The 19,833-nt window shown below is 52.2% G+C and overlaps 1 protein-coding gene across 1 annotated transcript in view; it reads right to left on the bottom strand.

Moving 5' to 3' along the window:
• The window catches only part of dysf (dysferlin, limb girdle muscular dystrophy 2B (autosomal recessive)), a 440,247-nt gene extending 420,979 nt beyond the window's left edge, over positions 1–19,268 (bottom strand). Inside the window, exon 1 of the mRNA XM_060835988.1 lies at positions 19,115–19,268. Coding sequence (XP_060691971.1) covers positions 19,115–19,202 — 88 coding nt within the window. The 5' untranslated portion in view covers positions 19,203–19,268. The remainder of the gene's footprint in view (positions 1–19,114) is intronic.
• Between the last annotated feature and the right edge of the window lie 565 nt (positions 19,269–19,833).

Raw genomic sequence — 19,833 nt, 5'->3', positions numbered from 1 at the left:
CACTTGGGGCATAGAGTGTTAAAGTTGGCAAGTCATGCTACAGTGAGATAGAACTTATGTTAGGCCTCATTTGGAATAATGTAGACAGTTCTGGTCACCCCACTACCAGGAGGATGTACTGGGTTTGGAGAGGGTACAGAAAAGGTACAGGACATTGCCTGGTTCAAGGGTCTGAGCGATGAGGAGAGATTGAACAGACTTGATTTGTTTTCACTTGAACATTGGAGGCTGAGGGGTGTTCTAATAAAAGGTCACAATATTATAAGAGGCAAGGATAGACTGAACAGTCGGAAACTTTCTCCCCAGGGTAGAAAGTCAATTACAAGGGGCCACAGGTTTCACACAAATGGAGAAAGTTTAACGGTGATGTGAGGAGCAGGTTTGTTTTACCCAGGGAGTGGTCAGTCAGTGGAATGTGCTGCCAGAGGAAGCGGTGGAGGCAGATACAATAACAATGTTTTAGAGGCATCTTGATAGATATATGAACAGGCAGGGAATGCAGGGGTGTATAGAGGCAGAGGGTGTTAGTTTAGAAAAGGGACAATGTATCAGCCAGGTCTTGGAAGACCAACCAGTGTGTTCCTGAGCTGTAATCCCACTTCCCAACTCTCTCCCTATAGCCCTGTATCAATCACAAACTAATCCCACTGCCCCACTTTCTCCCCATAGCCCTGTATCAATCCCAAACTAATCCCACTGCCCCACTCTCTCCCCATAGCCCTGGATCAATCCCAAACTAATCCCACTGTCCCACTCTCTCCCCATAGCCCTGTATCAATCCCAAACTAATCCCACTGCACAACTCTCTCCCCATAGCACTGTATCAATCCCAAACTAATCCCACTGCCCCCTCTCTCCACATAGTGCTGTATCAATCCCAAACTAATCCCACTGCCCCACTCTCTCCCCATAGCCCTGTATCAATCCCAAACTAATCCCACTGTCCCACTCTCTCCCCATAGCCCTGTATCAATCCCAAACTAATCCCACTGCACAACTCTCTCCCCATAGCACTGTATCAATCCCAAACTAATCCCACTGCCCCCTCTCTCCACATAGTGCTGTATCAATCCCAAACTAATCCCACTGCCCCACTCTCTCCCCATAGCCCTGGATCAATCCCAAACTAATCCCACTGTCCCACTCTCCCCATTGACCTGTATCAATCCCAAACTAATCCCACTGCCCCCTCTCTCCACATAGTGCTGTATCAATCCCAAACTAATCCAACTGCCTCACTCTCTCCCCATAGCCCTGTATCAATCCCAAACTAATCCCACTGTCCCACTCTCTCCCCATAGCCCTGTATCAATCCCAAACTAATCCCACTGCACAACTCTCTCCCCATAGCACTGTATCAATCCCAAACTAATCCCACTGCCCCCTCTCTCCACATAGTGCTGTATCAATCCCAAACTAATCCAACTGCCTCACTCTCTCCCCATAGCCCTGGATCAATCCCAAACTAATCCCACTGTCCCACTCTCCCCATAGACCTGTATCAATCCCAAACTAATCCCACTGCCCCACTCTCTCCCCATAGCCCTGTATCAATCCCAAACTAATCCCACTGCCCCCTCTCTCCACATAGTGCTGTATCAATCCCAAATTAATCCCACTGCCCCACTTTCTCCCCATAGCCCTGTATCAATCCCAAACTAATCCCACTGCCCCACTCTCTCCCCATAGCCCTGTATCAATCCCAAACTAATCCCAATGCCCCACTCTCTCCCCATAGCCCTGGATCAATCCCAAACTAATCCCACTGTCCCACTCTCCCCATAGCCCTGGATCAATCCCAAACTAATCCCACTGTCCCCTCTCTCCACATAGTGCTGTATCAATCCCAAACTAATCCCATTGCCTCACTCTCTCCCCATAGCCCTGTATCAATCCCAAACTAATCCCACTCCCCCATTCTCTCCCCATAGCCCTGTATCAATCCCAAACTAATCCCACTGTCCCACTCTCCCCATAGCCCTATATCAATCCCAAACTAATCCCACTGCCCCACTCTCTCCCCATAGCCCTATATCAATCCCAAACTAATCCCACTGCCCCACTCTCTCCCCATAGCCCTGTATCAATCACAAACTAATCCCACTGGCCCACTCTCCCCATAGGAGAAAGTGAGGACTGCAGATGCTGGAGATTAGAGCTGAAACATGTGTTGCTGGAAAAGCGCAGCAGATCAGGCAGCATCCAAGGAGCAGGAGAATCAATGTCTCGGGCATGAGCCCTTCCTCAGGAATGAGGAAGAAGGGTTTATGCCAGAAACGTCGTTTCTCCTGCTCCTTGGATGCTGCCTGACCTGCAGCGCTTTTCCAGTAAAACATTTTTCAGCTCCAATCTCTCCCATAGGCTTGTATCAATCCCAAATTAATCCCACTGCCCCACTCCCTTCCTATCGACCTGTATCAATCCCAAATTAATCCCATTCTCTCCTCATAGTCCTGTATCAATCCAAAACTAATCCCACTGGCCTACTTTCTCCCCATAGCCCTGTACCAATCTCAAACAAATCGCACCGACCCACTCTCTCCCCATAGACCTGTATCAATCTCAGACTAATCCTACTGCCCCATTCTCTCCCCATAGCCCTGTATCAATCCCAAACTAATCTCACTGCTCCATTCCCTTCCCATAGCCTGTATCAATCCCAAACTAATCCCACTGCCCCACTCTCTCCCCATAGCCCTGTATCAATCCCAAACTAATCCCACTGCCCCACTCTCCCCATAGACCTGTATCAATCCCAAACTAATCCCACTGCCCCACTCTCTCCCCATAGCCCTGTCACATTCCTAAACTAATCTCACTGTCCCACTCCCTCCCCATAGCCCTGTATCATTCCCAAACTAATCCCACTGCCCCACTCTCTCCCCACAGCCCTGTATCAACCCCAAACTAATCTCACTGCCCCATTCCCTCCCCATAGCCCTGTCACATTCCTAAACTAACCCCACTGCCCCACTCCCTCCCCATAGCCCTGTCACATTCCTAAACTAATCCCACTGCCCCATTCCCTCCCCATAGCCCTGTCACATTCCTAAACTAATCTCACTGTCCCACTCTCTCCCCATAGCCCTGTATCAATCCCAAACTAATCCCACTGCCCCACTCTCTCCCCATAGCCCTGTATCAATCCCAAACTAATCCCACTGTCCCACTCCCTCCCCATAGCCCTGTATCATTCCCAAACCAATCCCACTGCCCCACTCTGTCCCCACAGCCCTGTATCAACCCCAAACTAATCCCACTGCCCCTCTGCCTCCCCATAGCCCTGTATCAATCCCAAACTAATCCCACTGTCCCACTCCCTCCCCATAGCCCTGTATCATTCCCAAACTAATTCCACTGCCCAACTCTCTCCCCACAGCCCTGTATCAACCCCAAACTAATCCCACTGCCCCTCTCCCTCCCCATAGCCCTGTCACATTCCTAAACTAATCCCACTGCCCCATTCCCTCCCCATAGCCCTGTCACATTCCTAAACTAATCCCACTGTCCCACTCTCTCCCCATAGCCCTGTATCAATCCCAAACTAATCCCATTGTCCCACTCCCTCCCCATAGCCCTGTATCAATCCCAAACTAATCCCACTGTCCCACTCCCTCCCCATAGCCCTGTATCATTCCCAAATTAATCCCACTGCCCCACTCTCTCCCCACAGCCCTGTATCAACCCAAACTAATCCCACTGCCCCTCTCCCTCCCCACAGCCCTGTATCAATCCCAAACTAATCCCACTGTCCCACTCCCTCCCCATAGCCCTGTCACATTCCTAAACTAATCCCACTGCCCCACTCCCTCTCCATAGCCCTGTCACATTCCTAAACTAATCTCACTGTCCCACTCTCTCCCCATAGCCCTGTATCAATCCCAAACTAATCCCACTGCCCCACTCTCTCCCCATAGCCCTGTATCAATCCCAAACTAATCCCACTGTCCCACTCCCTCCCCATAGCCCTGTATCATTCCCAAACTAATCCCACTGCCCCACTCCCTCTCCATAGCCCTGTCACATTCCTAAACTAATCTCACTGCCCCACTCTCTCCCCACAGCCCTGTATCAACCCCAAACTAATCCCACTGTCCCACTCCCTCCCCAAAGCCCTGTCACATTCCTAAACTAATCCCACTGCCCCATTCCCTCCCCATAGCCCTGTCACATTCCTAAACTAATCTCACTGTCCCACTCTCTCCCCATAGCCCTGTATCAATCCCAAACTAATCCCACTGCCCCACTCTCTCCCCATAGCCCTGTATCAATCCCAAACTAATCTCACTGCTCCATTCCCTCCCCATAGCCTGTATCAATCCCAAACTAATCCCACTGCCCCACTCTCCCCATAGCCCTGTATCAATCCCAAAATAATCCCACTGCCCCACTCTCTCCCCATAGCCCTGTATCAAACCCAAACTAATCCCACTGCCCCACTCTCCCCATAGACCTGTATCAATCCCAAACTAATCTCACTGCCCCACTCTCCCCATAGCCCTGTATCAACCCCAAACTAATCTCACTGCCCCACTCTCTCCCCATAGCCCTGTATCAAGCCCAAACTAATCCCACTGCCCCACTCTCCTCATAGACCTGTATCAATCCCAAAATAATCCCACTGCCCCACTCCCTCCCCATAGCCCTGTCACATTCCTAAACTAATCCCATTGCCCCACTCCCTCCCCATAGCCCTGTATCAATCCCAAACTAATCCCACTGTCCCACTCCCTCCCCATAGCCCTGTATCGTTCTCAAACTAATCTCACTGCCCCACTCTCTCCCCATAGCCCTGTCACATTCCTAAACTAACCCCACTGCCCCACTCCCTCCCCATAGCCCTGTATCAACCCCAAACTAATCTCACTGCCCCACTCTCTCCCCCTTTTGTATAACTGTATCGTTTAGGATATCACATAACAGTTCTCTTCTTGTAAAATACATTATTTTACGTTTTCTGCCCTTAATTCCGCACTGCACGTGACTGCCAATTTTCTCCAGTATGTTTACGCATTCCTCAGCCAGTTATAATCATCCTTATGGTTTCTAACATTTCTTCAGCTTGAGTAATTTATTAACCCAAGATCTCCCAAGTTGCAATTAGCTTTCTCTCAGTTTGTCGTCTCCGGAAGTTTCCCAGAGAAGGTGAGGACTGCAGTTGCTAGAGATCAGTGTTGAAGAGTGAGGCAGTGGAAAAGCACAGCCGGTCATCCTGATGAAGGGCTTAAGCTTGAAACATCAACTCTCCTGCTCCTCGGATGCTGCCTGACCTGCTGTGCCTTTCCAGCACCACACTCCACAAGTTTCCACATTCATGTTTGGCTCACTGTCCAATAATTACTGCGTTTCATACCCCCTGCCTTGGTGTGGCCTGGGATTTACTTCGTGCAATCCCAGAATCTTATATCAATCTCATCTCCAAGTTGGACTGGAAGACCGTAACTGCAGCCTTCCCTATTTCCCCAACAATCCAGGGTATCTCCAATGGCTCTGGAAACCTTTTCTTCCCTCCCCCAGGAAATTGTACACTGAGACAGTCCCCTCCCTTCACCTAGTTACCATTATGTTTGGGCAATCTTTGAATCCTCTCCAACTCACCCAAATGAGCCCTCCTCCTGCTGCGGATTTTCACTTCTAATGAGATTCCCTACAGTGTGGAAACAGGCCCTTCAAGGCCACGCCGACCCTCCAAAGGGTAGCCCACCCAGACCCTTTCGCTCTGGCTAACTCACCTAACACTATGGGCAATTCACCCTAACCTACACATCTTACAGGAGGAAACCAGAGCACTCGGAGGAAACCCGCACAGACACGGGGAGAATGTGCAAACTCCACACAGACAATTGCCCAAGGTTGGGATTGAACTTGGCACCTTGGTGCTGTGAGGCAGCAGTGCGAACCACTGAGCCACCGTGATTTGCTCTTGTCTACTTTCAACCCAAAGACACTGTGGTTACATTTGCCAACACTCTCCCAACGTAACAAACTCTACTTGCTCCACTATATTCTTTGCCATCTTGTACAAAGCTGCCATAGCTTTCCAAGTTGTACTCATCAGGACAGATTGCAAGAATGCCAAATCTCAAATTTACACTGCTGGAGAAAAGGGTGCTGGTTAGTTGGCATTTCTGATTGGTCAAGAACTATAAACTTCCCAAGTACCCTGGTAAAACAAACATCAGTTTTGTGTGCCTTCCAATACGTATCACTTGCAGCACCCAAAAAATGTTACAGGCTTGGTTCATCACCTTAACTCATTGACCAGAAATGGCTACAGGGGAATATAGAGAACTACCTTTGGAGTGAAAACACTCTGTTCAGGAATGATCTTGCACACATTTCAGGAATGCCTCTCTCTCTGTCCTTTACACTGTTACTATCCCAGTCACTCAGCAGAAGCACTTGCAATTTTATGGGAATTTGTTCGCTGACCTTTAGCTTACAACCTGCAAATTCACAGCCACTCTCCTATTCCTCAACACTGAGGTAATCCTCAGGTGTACCACTTGTTTCCAGTGCTGTAACAGCACACAGATCGATGGGGAGGCAATGGCCTAGTTGCTTTATCGCTGCTCTGTTAATTCAGAAACCCAGGTAACATTCTGGGAGTGCAGGTTCAAATCCTGCCACGGCCGATGATGGACTTTGAGTCCAATAAAAATCTGAAATTAAGAATTCTGATCAGATTCATCTTGCGGGGATTCCTCATGCCCCAGGAATCCAAGCCTTCCTATGTACATTTCACCAGGCACAAGTTCTTAACTTTGTCCTTCTATATTCACTCACATGGCAACAGCAGTAATGTAAGCATTGCTTCCTTGGATGGTTAGACTTCAACTTTATCCATAGCTTACAAAAATCATCCTGTAAGACCCAAACCTGTTTGTACGCCATTAGTCCCAACATTGTCCATGACTACCCCAGAAGATGTTCTCTGTGTCTCTCAGCGATGACCTGCACACCTGACGCCAGGGAGGTCAATCACGCTGTGGACGATTCGCCTCCTTTGAGGTGGAGAGAGAGAGAGTTGGTGGGGAGGGTCCTGGACAGAAAGTTGATCTGATGAATTAGTAAGACACAGGATATAGGACCAGAAGTAAACCATTCAGCCCATCAAGTCTGCTGTGCCATTCTATGAAATCATGGCTGATTTGATCATCATTAACTCCAGTTTCCTGCCTTTCCCCCATAACCCTCGATTCCCTTACTGATTAAAAATCTGTCTACCTCAGTCTTGGATAAGATAACTCTGGTCAGGGTTCTAGCTGCCAGCACGTTCACCTTCACACTAGAAGAACAGGGAAATTGTATCCTAAGAGAACACAAGTTGGTGGCCACTAAACACTTCTATGTTCCAGACAATTGAAGACCACTGTCAGCCCACGTTTTATTGTATCCCTGTGCAGTCACTCCCCTCAAAGTGCCATGGATTTGTTCTTGGACTGAGCTCGTCAGAGGCTCTGCCGCATTCGGTTTTGAAAAAACTGGATTGTCTGGGCCACATTCCCACAGCCTGCCCCCTCATCTGAGCAGAACAGAGTTCAACAGCGTGATAGCAAACTTCAGATTTCAAACACACAACTCAAACATTTACACATATTCATGCATGAAATCTATGCCAGTTGCAGTTTTTCTAATCTGTACCATTTCCCCCCGGCCTCTGCATTTTCACAAAGATCATGTACGGGAACTGCTTCTGCTCACTGTCAGTTTTACAGTTAGCTACAGTTCAACTGGAAAAGACATCAAAGACTGTGTGGTCACGTGACATAAGCTGTTCAGGACAGCCGGTGTCTAATGTCAAATTCTACTCCCTCACACTGGGATATTCCACATAGCTCTCTCACACACTTACACACACACACACACTTACACACATACTCACACATACAGTCAGACACACGCACACACACAGATACACACACACACACACACACACACACACACACACCCCGACCTATGTCCAGATACAGATTTGTGGAGACCATGACATCAGAGCAGAATTACACCATTCAGCCCATCGAGTCTGGTCCACCAATCAAACATGGCCGATATGTTTCTCAACCCCATTCTCCTGCCTTCTCCCCATAACCATTAACCCCCCCATACTAATCAGGACCCTACTTATCTCTGTCTTAAATGCACTCAATGACTTGTCCTCCCCAGCCCTCTGTGACAATGAGCTCCACAGATTCCCCACGCTCTGGCTGAAGAAATCCCTCCTCATCTCAGTTCGAAAGGATCATCCCCTCACTCTGAGGCTGTGCCCTCAGGTCCTAGTCTCTCCTACTCGTGGAAACATCTCCTCCACATCCACTCTGTCCAGGCCTCTCAGTATTCTGTCCGTTTCAATCAGATCCCTCCCCTTTATCCTTCTAAACCCCATTGGGTACAGACCCAGAGACCCCAACCACTCCTCCTATGATAAGCCCTTCACCCCCGGGATCACTATGTGAACCTCCTCTGGACTCCCTCCAGTGCAGCACATCCTTCCTTAGATACAGGGCTCAAATCTACTCACAATATTCTGAATGCAGTCCGACCTGAACCTTGTACAGTAGACAAGCAGGAGGCTGGAAGAACACAGCAAGCCAGGCAGCATCAGGAGGTGGAGAAGTTAACGTTTTGGGTGTAACCCTTCTCCAGAACTGGGGGTGGGGGTAAGGGGATCTGCAGATAAAGGGGGTGGGGGGGCAGGGTAGTGAAGTGGGTGAAGACAGGTCGAGGGTACAACCTGGTTGGTCAATGGGAGGCAGAGAACTTCTTCAAAGTAGGCATTGTTGTCCAGCCCTGCTCTTGTAACTAGAATCTTCCTCCATCAGCTGGCAGTCACGTGTGTCCTGACAGCACTGACGGTTCAATAGGGCAATTGGCACATTATTATTTTTTTAGATTAGATTTCCTAGAGTGTGGAAACAGGCCCTGAGGCCCAACCAGTCCACACTGACCCTCCGAAGAGTAACCCAGCCAGACCCATTCCCCTACTCTCACTAATGCACCTAGCACTGTGCACAATTTAGAATGACCAATTCACCTGTGGGAGGAAACCGGAGCACCCGGAGGAAACCCACGCAGACACAGGGTGAATGTGCAAACTCCACACAGACAGTTGCCTGAGGCTGGAATCGAACCCAGGTCCCTGGCACTGTGAGGCAGCAGTGCTAACCACTGAGCCACCGTGCTGACCTCATTACAGGGGAAACAATCAGTGGTCTGAGAGATAGCAGAGAGGTGAGTTTCTGCAGCAGAGTTTGGACAGATAGGAAAGTGATTAAAGAGCAGATTGTTCCCAGTGCCACGTGCATATAACCACAGAAACGTGGATGTGAGGCAGATGGAACACAGAGCCAGCAAGGTGGTGCAGAAGGGAAGGCTTTAGATTGGAGAGGCTTGGGACTGCTTCTGGAGAGGTGGAACCTTGACAAATGTGATAGCACTGCTGCAGTGGCACTGTCATTGGATTCATTCCAGGGACCCATTGGCTCTGGGGTCATGGGTTCAAATCCCACCCGTGGTAGCTGATGGAATTTAAATTCAATTTATAAATCAGGACGATAAAGGGGGCCTCGATAATGGTGACCATGAAACCATCACCAATTGTTGTAAAAATTCATCTGGATCATGAATGCTCTCTCAGAAAGGAAATCTGCTCCTCCTACCTGATCGATATCTGACTCCAGACCTACCGGTCTCCATCAATCAGCTCAAGGACAATGAGGGATAGGCAACAAATGGCAGCCTTGTCATGAAACAGGAGAAAGTGAGGACTGCAGATGCTGGAGATCAGAGCTGAAAATGTGTTGCTGGAAAAGCGCAGCAGGTTAGGCAGCATCCAAGGAGCAGGAGAATTGACGTTTCGGGCATGAGCCCTTCTTCAGGAATGAGGAGAGTGTGCCAAGCAGGCTAAGCTAAAAGGTAGGGAGGAGGGACTTGGGGGAGGGGCATTGGAAGTGCGATAGGTGGAAGGAGGTTAAGGTGAGGGTGATAGGCCGGAGTGGGTGGGGGCGGAGATGTCAGGAAGAAGATTGCAGGTTAGGAAGGTGGTGCTGAGTTCGAGAGTTGGGACTGTGATAAAGTGGGGGAGGGGAAATGAGGAAACTGGAGAAATCTGAGTTTATCCCTTGTGGTTGGAGGGTTCCTCGGCGGAAGATGAGGCGCTCTTCCTCCAGCCCTCGTGTTGCTATGGTCTGGCGTTGGAGGATTCCAAGGACCTGCATGTCCTCGGTGGAGTGGGAGGGAGAGTTAAAGTGTTGAGCTACGGGTTGGTTGGGTTGGTTGGTCCAGGTGTCCCAGAGGTGTTCCCTGAAGCGTTCCGCAAGTAGGTGGCCTGTCTCCCCAATGTAGAGGAGGCCACTTCGGGTGCAGTGGATGCTGTAAATGATTTATGTGGAGGTGCAGGTGAATTTGTGGCAGACATGGAAGGATCCCTTGGGGCCTTGGAGGGAAGTGAGGGGGGAGGTGTGGGCGCAAGTTTTGCATTTCTTGCGGTTGCAGGGGAAGGTGCCGGGAGTGGAGGTTGGGTTGGTGGGGGGTGTGGACCTGACGAGGGAGTCACAAAGGGAGTGGTCTTTTCGGAACGCTGATAGGGGAGGGGAGGGAAATATATCCCTGGTGGTGGGGTCCGTTTGGAGGTGACGGAGATGACGACGGATGATACGATGTCTATGGAGTTGGTGGGGTGGTAGGTGAGGACCAGTGGGGTTCTGTCCTGGTGGCGATTGGAGGGGTGGGGCTCAAGGTCGGAGGAGCGGGAAGTGGCATCGGCGATGGTCTTCCTGGTGATTGTGGAGGCGGTTGTCTGGGCGACGATCGCGGAGGCTGCAAGGTCGGTGGGGGCCGGAAGTGACGTCATGGTTCGCGGCGGCGGTTGCTGCAGCGGCCGCGTGGCTAATGGCGCCAGAGTGATTTCGGAGGCCGATGGAAGATTCTGGAACAGTTGAGGAACCCAGAGTGTGGCGGTTATGAAACAACGAGGATCCATTAGCAGGGAGCTTTGCAATCACAAAAAGGTTGGCAGGGGAATCTCCTGAACCTGAGAGTCAATTCAGTACGGAGAGAAACTAAGTTGGAAATGGAAAGCAGAGAAATGGTAAAACAGCATTGAGGCAGAGGGAACGAAGGCAAGGAAATAGCCAACAGGGGAACTTGACTGTGGAAAATGGGATATGGAAGGAGTTGGGGGTGAGCTTTGAGATGGCTGCAAGTAGGGCAGGAGAAGGCAGGTCCACATTCTTGGCTGCAGGATCTTTCAGATAAAGAAGGATACAAGAAAGGAGAGGGGTGGCAATATTGACTGAAGCAACACTCAGAGGTGTGAGGGAGATGATAGAGACCATCAAAGTGGCCTTGTGGATTACACTGAAGAGCAAAACAATGGGGCAGTCACTCTTCTGGAAGTGTGGCTTCTAGAGCCACAAACAGTCACAGATATGTAGGTAAATCTCTGATAAAACAACAGGAATATTGAAGAGGATATTAGGGTTGAGTTGGAATCAGTGTGAAAAACAGTGGGTGGGGCTATAAAATTCTCAAAATGGAATTTGTTCATGGAATGCCCTGCCAGTAACAGTGGTGGACTCTCCCTCTTTATGGGCATTTAAACAGGCATTGGATAGGCATATGGAGGATAGCGGGCTAGTGTAGGTTAGGTGGGCTTGGATCAGCACAACATCGAGGGCCAAAGGACCTGTACTGTGCTGTATTTTTCTATGTTCTATGTTCTATAAGATGCAATCTGGAGAACGTTTTCATCCAGAAGCAACAAGCCCAACGAGAGAGGGGATAGCTCTAGACTTTGTGTTTGGGAATGAAATTGGGCGGCTAAAAGGAGAATCAATTGGAGAATACCTTAGTGGAAGTGATTAAAATTCAGATCGATTCTGAACAGTTATGGACCGAACAAAGACAGATGAGGAATCAAAGCTGTTGTTGATTGGGAAATGTCAATTTGACTGGGCTGAGCTGAGACCTGGCTGAGCTAAAATGGACGGTGAACTCGAAGGGAAATCAGTGCCCAGTCAGTGAGAGGGAATGAAGGGAGAGGTAAGGTTCAGAGCAAGTATGCTCCCTTAAAGAAAAAGAGCTGAGCAAATAAATTCAGAGCCCTTTGGATGTCAAGGGACTTAAAGGCAGGGCTCAAGATATTGAGAGCACAAAGTCTAGAGATGGATAGCGAGGATAATGGTAAACCAAAAAGAAGACATGAAAATATATTCTCAAATGGAGTTGCACAAAACCTAAAGATTATTTTCTAAACATGCTTTTTGTTCATGAAAGAAACAGACCTTATCAACAGTGTTATCAACAGTCCTGCTCAGCAATAACCTGCTCAGTGACGCCCAGTGTGGGTCCCACCAGGGCCACTCAGCTCCTGACCTCATTACAGCCTTGGTTCAAACATGGACTAAAGAGCTGAACTCCAGAGGGGAGGGGAGAGGGACAGCCCTTGATGTCAAGGCTGCATTCAACTGAGTGCGGCATCAAGGAGCCCTCACAAAACTGGAGTCAATGGGTTTTGGGAGCAAACTCTCCACTGGTTGGAGTCAGACCTGACACACAGGGAGATGGTTGTGGTAGTTGGAGATCAGTCATCTCAGCTCCAGGACATCTCTGCAGGAGTTCCTCAGGGGAGTGTCCTAGGCCCAACCATCTTCAGCTACTTCATCAATGACCTTCCCTCTATCATAATGTCAGAAATGGGGATGTTCACCAATGATTGCCCGATGTTCAGCACCATTCCCAACTCCTCAGACACTGAAGCAATCCATGTTCAAATGCAATAAGATTTGGAAAATACCCAGGTTTGGGCAGATTAGTGCTAAATGACATTTATTCTATACAAATACCAAGCAATGACCATCTCCAATAAGAGATGGCTGGTTATTTGCCTGCAGGAACTGAACAGACTGCTTTTCTTCTGTAAAAGTCTATGATTCAAAGAAAGGTATGACAGAAGTGGAAGTTAATTAGATTTTAGATTTTATTGTCTCGTGTACTAAAGTGCAGGAGTACAGTGAAAAGTGTAAATGTTGACACACACAGCGCAATCTTAGGAACCAAGGTACCTAGGTACAAACAAACTCAGATACAAGGTATGAGGGTTAAAACATTCAGCATTACTTCACAGAGTAGGAGAAAAATATAGAAATAGGTAATAGTTTATATTAAAATCTTTTGCAGTTTAAACCAGGAATATAAAGGAATAAGTTAAAAGTTCAACAGCCTTTAATGAGCCATCTGCCTCTCCCACTCTGCTGTCTGATCTTGATGCTGCAACTGCAGGTCCTGTCACTGCTGATGAACTGCTACCTCTCTAATCTCCCCAGGATCCACTCACGCACCAAGCCAGGACATCACCATGAACCACAGAGAGACTGGCCGACATATTGCCGAGAGACCAGGCCGGGAGCCACGAAAATCCCCAAATGACCAGGTCGAGACTCACCAAGGGACCAGGCCGAGACCCACTGAGGGGCCAGGCTGGGACTCACCAAGGGACCAGGCCGAGGGACCAGGCCAAGGCCCACTGAGGGACCAGGCCAAGACCCACTGAGGGACCAGGCCGAGACTCGAGAGACCAGGCCGAGACCCACTGAGGGACCAGGCGGAGACTCACCGAGGGACCAGGCGGAGACTCACCAAGGGACCAGGCTGGGACCACCAAGGAACCAGGCTGAGACACACTGAGGGACCAGGCCAAGACTCACTGAGGGACCAGGCTGGGACCACCAAGGAACCAGGCTGAGACACACTGAGGGACCAGGCCAAGACTCACTGAGGGACCAGGCTGGGACCACCAAGGAACCAGGCTGAGACACACTGAGGGACCAGGCCGAGACACACTGAGGGACCAGGCCAAGACCCACTGAGGGACCAGGCCGAGACCCAGCGAGGGACCAGGCCGAGACCCACCGAGGGACCAGGCTGAGACCCACTGAGGGACCAGGCTGAGACCCACAGGGACCAGACCGAGACCCACCAAGGAACCAGGCCGAGACCCACTGAGGGACAGGCCAAGATCCACCGAGGGACCAGGCCAAAATCTAGCGAGGGACCTGGCTGAGACCCACTGAGGGACCAGGCCGAGACCCACCAAAGGACCAGGCCGAGATCCACCGAGTGACCAGGACAAGAGTACTGAGGGACCAGGCTAGGACCCACTGAGGGACCAGGCCGAGACTCACCGAGGCACCAGGCTGAGACCCACCGAGGGACCAGGCTGAGACGCACTGAGGGTCCAAGGCGAGACTCACCGAGGGACTAGGCCGAGACCCACCGAGGGACCAGGGCAAGACCCACCGAAGGACCAGGACAAGACCCACCAAGGGACCAGGACAAGACCCACCGAGGGACCAGGCCGAGATCCACCAAGGGACCAGGCCGAGATACACAGAGGGACTAGGGCGAGACTCACCAAGGGACCTGGCCAAGGCCCACTGAGTGACCAGGCTAGGAGCCACTGAGGGACCAGGCCGAGACCTACCGTGGGATCAGGCTGACACCCACCAGGATCAGTCAAGAGGCCAGGACAGGAAGGGCCAGGCCAGGACCCACAGGGGGCCAGGCTGACAGCCACGAACAGACCAGGCCGGGACCCACCATGAGCCACCAAGACACTGACCAGGACCCACCAGGAGCCACCAAGAGACCAGGCCAGGACCCACCAGGACCTGCTGAGAGACCAGGCCAGGACCCACCAGGAGCTGCTAAGAGAAGAGGCCGGGACCCACTAGGAGCTGCTGAGAGACCAGGCCAGGACTCACCAGGAGCTGCTAAGAGACGAGGCCGGGACCCAGCAGGAGCTGCTGAGAGACCAGCCCAGGACCCACCAGGAGCTGCTGAGAGACCAGGCCGGGACCCACTAGGAGCTGCTGAGAGACCAGGCCGGGACCCACCAGGAGCTGCTGAGAGACCTAGCTGGGACTCACCAGGAGCTGCTGAGAGACCAGGCCAGGACCCACCAGGAGCTGCTGAGAGACCAAGCCGGGACCCACTAGGAGCTGCTGAGAGACCAGGCTGGGACCCACCAGGAGCTGCTGAGAGACCAGGCCGGGACCCACCAGGAGCTGCTGAGAGACCAGGCCGGGACCCACCAGGAGCTGCTGAGAGACCTAGCTGGGACTCACCAGGAGCTGCTGAGAGACCAGGCCGGGACCCACCAGGAGCTGCTGAGAGACCAGGCCGGGACCCACCAGGAGCTGCTGAGAGACCAGGCCGGGACCCACCAGGAGCTGCTGAGAGACCAGGCCGGGACCCACCAGGAGCTGCTGAGAGACCAGGCCGGGACCCACCAGGAGCTGCTGAGAGACCAGGCCGGGACCCACCAGGAGCTGCTGAGAGACCAGGCCGGGACCCACCAGGAGCTGCTGAGAGACCAGGCCGGGACCCACCAGGAGCTGCTGAGAGACCAGGCCGGGACCCACCAGGAGCTGCTGAGAGACCAGGCCGGGACCCACCAGGAGCTGCTGAGAGACCAGGCCGGGACCCACCAGGAGCTGCTGAGAGACCAGGCCGGGACCCACCAGGAGCTGCTGAGAGACCAGGCCGGGACCCACCAGGAGCTGCTGAGAGACCAGGCCGGGACCCACCAGGAGCTGCTGAGAGACCAGGCCGGGACCCACTAGGAGCTGCTGAGAGACCAGGCCGGGACCCACTAGGAGCTGCTGAGAGACCAGGCCGGGACCCACTAGGAGCTGCTGAGAGACCAGGCCGGGACCCACTAGGAGCTGCTGAGAGACCAGGCCGGGACCCACTAGGAGCTGCTGAGAGACCAGGCTGGGACCCACTAGGAGCTGCTGAGAGACCAGGCCTGGACCCACCAGGAGCTGCTGAGAGACCAAGCTGGGACTCACCAGGAGCTGCTGAGAGACCAGGCCGGGACCCACTAGGAGCTGCTGAGAGACCAGGCCGGGACCCACCAGGAGCTGCTGAGAGACCAGGCCGGGACCCACTAGGAGCTGCTGAGAGACCAGGCCGGGACCCACCAGGAGCTGCTGAGAGACCAGGCCGGGACCCACCAGGAGCTGCTGAGAGACCCGGCCGGGACTCACCAGGAGCTGCTGAGAGACCAGGCCGGGACCCACCAGGAGCTGCTGAGAGACCAGGCCGGGACCCACCAGGAGCTGCTGAGAGACCAGGCCGGGACCCACCAGGAGCTGCTGAGAGACCAGGCCGGGACCCACCAGGAGCTGCTGAGAGACCAGGCCGGGACCCACCAGGAGCTGCTGAGAGACCAGGCCGGGACCCACCAGGAGCTGCTGAGAGACCAGGCCGGGACCCACCAGGAGCTGCTGAGAGACCAGGCCGGGACCCACCAGGAGCTGCTGAGAGACCAGGCCGGGACCCACCAGGAGCTGCTGAGAGACCAGGCCGGGACCCACCAGGAGCTGCTGAGAGACCAAAGGGGTAGAAAAAGGGAAAGAAACAGAAGAAGTGAAGAGCTACGGTCAGAACATCCCACTTTGCCACCATCTTGACCAGAGTGATCTTGATGATGGAAAGGTGGAGGGTTGAGAAGTTAACAAGGGCTCAGAAATAACTCTTGGCTTGTTGGGAGTTGTTGGTATATGGCTAAGTGAGCTGTTCAGCGGAGAGCTGCAGTCCAGGTTAGGCCTGGTGGTGGGAATGGAAGGCTTACGTTCCGTCTTCCTCATACTTAGGAGGAAGTGATTTCTGCTCCAGTACTGGGCGTCAAGAAGCAGTTAGATCGAGGTCAAGAGAGCAACTGTTGAGGCTTGCTGGATGTGGTCAGCATATGTGCGGAACCTGACGCTCACCTGTTCCCATGTCATGTCATGTGTGATAAAGATAGAGACCACATCTGCAGTACTGGAAGCAGCCAAGGCCCCCTTAGTTAAGAAAATATATTATTTCATTAGAGACCATTTACAGAAGGTTCACTAGGATGATCCCCGGTATGGAGGGACTGTCTCATGAGCCAAGACTAAACAGGTTGGGACTCTACTCCCTGGTGTTTTGATGAATGAGAGGTGATCTCATTGAGACAGACAGAACTCTTAAGAGGAGAAAGTGAGGACTGCAGATGCTGGAGATCAGAGCTGAAAATGTGTTGCTGGAAAAGCGCAGCAGGTCAGGCAGCATCCAAGGAACAGGAGAATTAACGTTTCGGGCATGAGCCCTTTTTCAGGAATGAGGAAATGTGTACGACGGCTGGAGGAAGAGCGCCTCATCTTCCGCCTAGGAACCCTCCAACCACAAGGGGTGAACTCAGATATCTCCAGTTTCCTCATTTCCCCTCCCCCCACCTTGTCTCAGTCGGTTCCCTCAACTCAGCACCGCCCTCCTAACCTGCAATCTTCTTCCTGACCTCTCCGCCCCCACCCCACTCCGGCCTATCACCCCCACCTTGACCTCCTTCCACCTATCACATTTAGATTAGATTAGATTAGATTAGATTACTTACAGTGGAAACAGGCCCTTCGGCCCAACAAGTCCACACCGACCGGCCGAAGCGCAACCCACCCATACCCCTATATTTACCCCTTACCTAACACTAAGGGCAATTTAGCATGGCCAATTCACCTGACCCGCACATCTTTGGACTGTGGGAGGAAACCGGAGCACCCGGAGGAAACCCTCGCAGACACGGGGAGAACGTGCAAACTCCACACAGTCAGTCGCCTGAGTCGGGAATTGAACCCGGGTCTCAGGCGCTGTGAGACAGCAGTGCTAAGCACTGTGCCACCGTGCCGCCCCTCCCCCAAGTCCCTCTTCCCTACCTTTTATCTTAGCCTGCTTGGCACACTCTCCTCAATCCTGGCCTGAAACGTCGACTCTCCTGCTCCTTGGATGCTGCCTGACCTGCTGCGCTTTTCCAGCAACACATTTTTAGCTCAGAATTCTTAAGAGGCTTGGCAGGGTCAATGCTGAGAGGATGGTTCCCCTCATGGGGGAGTCTAGGACCAGAGGGCACAGTCTCAGAATAAAGGGGCACCAATTCAAGACTGAGATGAGGAGAAATTTCTTCTCTCTGAGGGTTGTGAGTATTAAGAACTCCTTGCCACAGAGAGAGCTGTGGTCCAATTGAATGGCAAAACAGGCTCGAAGGGCCGAATGGCCTCTTCCGATGTTTTCTCGTCTTTGTGGACACTGCAGGGGCGGGGACAGAAGTGAGCACACAGGCTTCGCCATGAGTACGTGTGTAGATAGTGTAGATCCAGGACAGCGCAAGAGGGATGGGGAGAAACGGTACCTGGCTATTCGAGGATTCCACAATGAGTAGGCACAGACAGAAAGCGATTTGCTAGATCAGAAAATGCAATTTGCAACAAAGAAAGTCCCACACAGAGTCTGGGATGCAGTGTGGTGCAGACAGGATCAATCAATGAGAGCTTCAGGGGGAGAGAGAGAAAGTGTAGGGTTAAGGGGCAGCGGAGGAATATTGGTATAAAACTATCATGATAATTTCGAGAGCCTTCTGCACTGTTAACAGTGCTGTGGTTCTGAGCTGTTCCTCCCTATTCACCAGTGGGCCAAAGCACAGGGAGGTTAACCAGACCCTACAAGTGCAGACAGGGTGTGGAGGTGGGGAGGGGGATGTTCATTAAACATGCTCACATACCCCCAGATTGTCAATACAGCTCTTTTGTAAGGACTGCTTCAGTTCAGGGGAGAGGGCCAGCATCCGGACTCCACAGTATAGACAGGGAGAGAATTAAATGGAGAGGGGGTGGGGGAGGCTTCTGTACATGGAGAGCCATTCCTACAGACAGAGAGAGATGTTTTCATACCGCAGAGATAAAGAACAGAGAGAGAGAGAGAGATTTCTCTGGGGAGAGGGGCATATGGATTGGAACCAGACAAAGCAACTGAGAGATGGAGAGAATTGGAGATAGTGTTGCTGAGAGGCAGAATTTAGGTCCGACTGAGAGAGGCAAAACCTGTGTTTCTCCCCTTCCAGACGTTAGCAATCTTAAACTGGAAGGAGCTGAGAGCCTGTGGTGGTGAATTTGAACCAGCATTCCTCCCCACTGTAAACGGAGCCGGGTTTATATTTAACAGCAGCAGTTGCTGTTGGATTGGGGGAGGAGAGGGAGGGGAGAGAGAGCAGGACATTGCGGTGGGTGGGTGGGTGCGGGGGGGAGTGCTGCCTTACCTTGGAAGGTGACAGTGCAGTAAGCATCGCTGATATCATTCTCGATAATCTGCAGGTTCTCCGCCCGGAGCACAAACACACGCAGCATCTTTCCTGAGGCTGACCACTCTGGGACTGAGCTGTTCTCTCTCACTGTGTGTGTGTGTGTGTGTGTGTGTGTGTCCTTCTCTCTCTGTACAGCCAGCCCCCTTGGCAGGTCAGTGCCTGTCCCCTCCTCGTCCCGGGGAGGCTACGCCAATGCAGTCAGAGTCCAGCCCCCTGTGTGTTTGTGTGTGTGAGAGAGAGAGACTGGACTCTGATTGATCCAGTCATCCTGCGGCTCTCTATCTGAGTTCTGCTGCACTCGCCCCTCCAGTCAGTGACATGCACACACCACCACCCACCTCTCCCCCCCACCCCCACCTCCACTCGCCAGCTCAGCAAACTCCCCCCACCCCACCCTCCCCAGCCTTTACCATTCCAAAAGGACAGAGAGTACTTTCCAATCCACCTGCTCAGCCACGCTAGTGCTTTGAACCCGGGTCTCCTGGGCCAGAGGCAAGGGGCATTGCAACCACAGCATGCAGTCTGGACCTGAGCATGCAGTGCTGCAAGGAAGGAAAGGCGGCTGCCAATTTGCGCACAGCATGATCCCACTGAGATTGACAGTGGCCAGGTGATGAGCTCCTTCGCTGAGGAAGGGCTGGGCAAGGCAGCTATCAAAGAAAGAACAAAGAACC

The sequence above is a fragment of the Hemiscyllium ocellatum genome, chromosome 1 (assembly GCF_020745735.1).
Source record: "Hemiscyllium ocellatum isolate sHemOce1 chromosome 1, sHemOce1.pat.X.cur, whole genome shotgun sequence".
NCBI classification, from domain to species: Eukaryota; Metazoa; Chordata; class Chondrichthyes; order Orectolobiformes; family Hemiscylliidae; genus Hemiscyllium; species Hemiscyllium ocellatum.
Note: the sequence above shows the minus strand (reverse complement) of the source record. Positions and strands in the feature narration are given on the sequence as shown.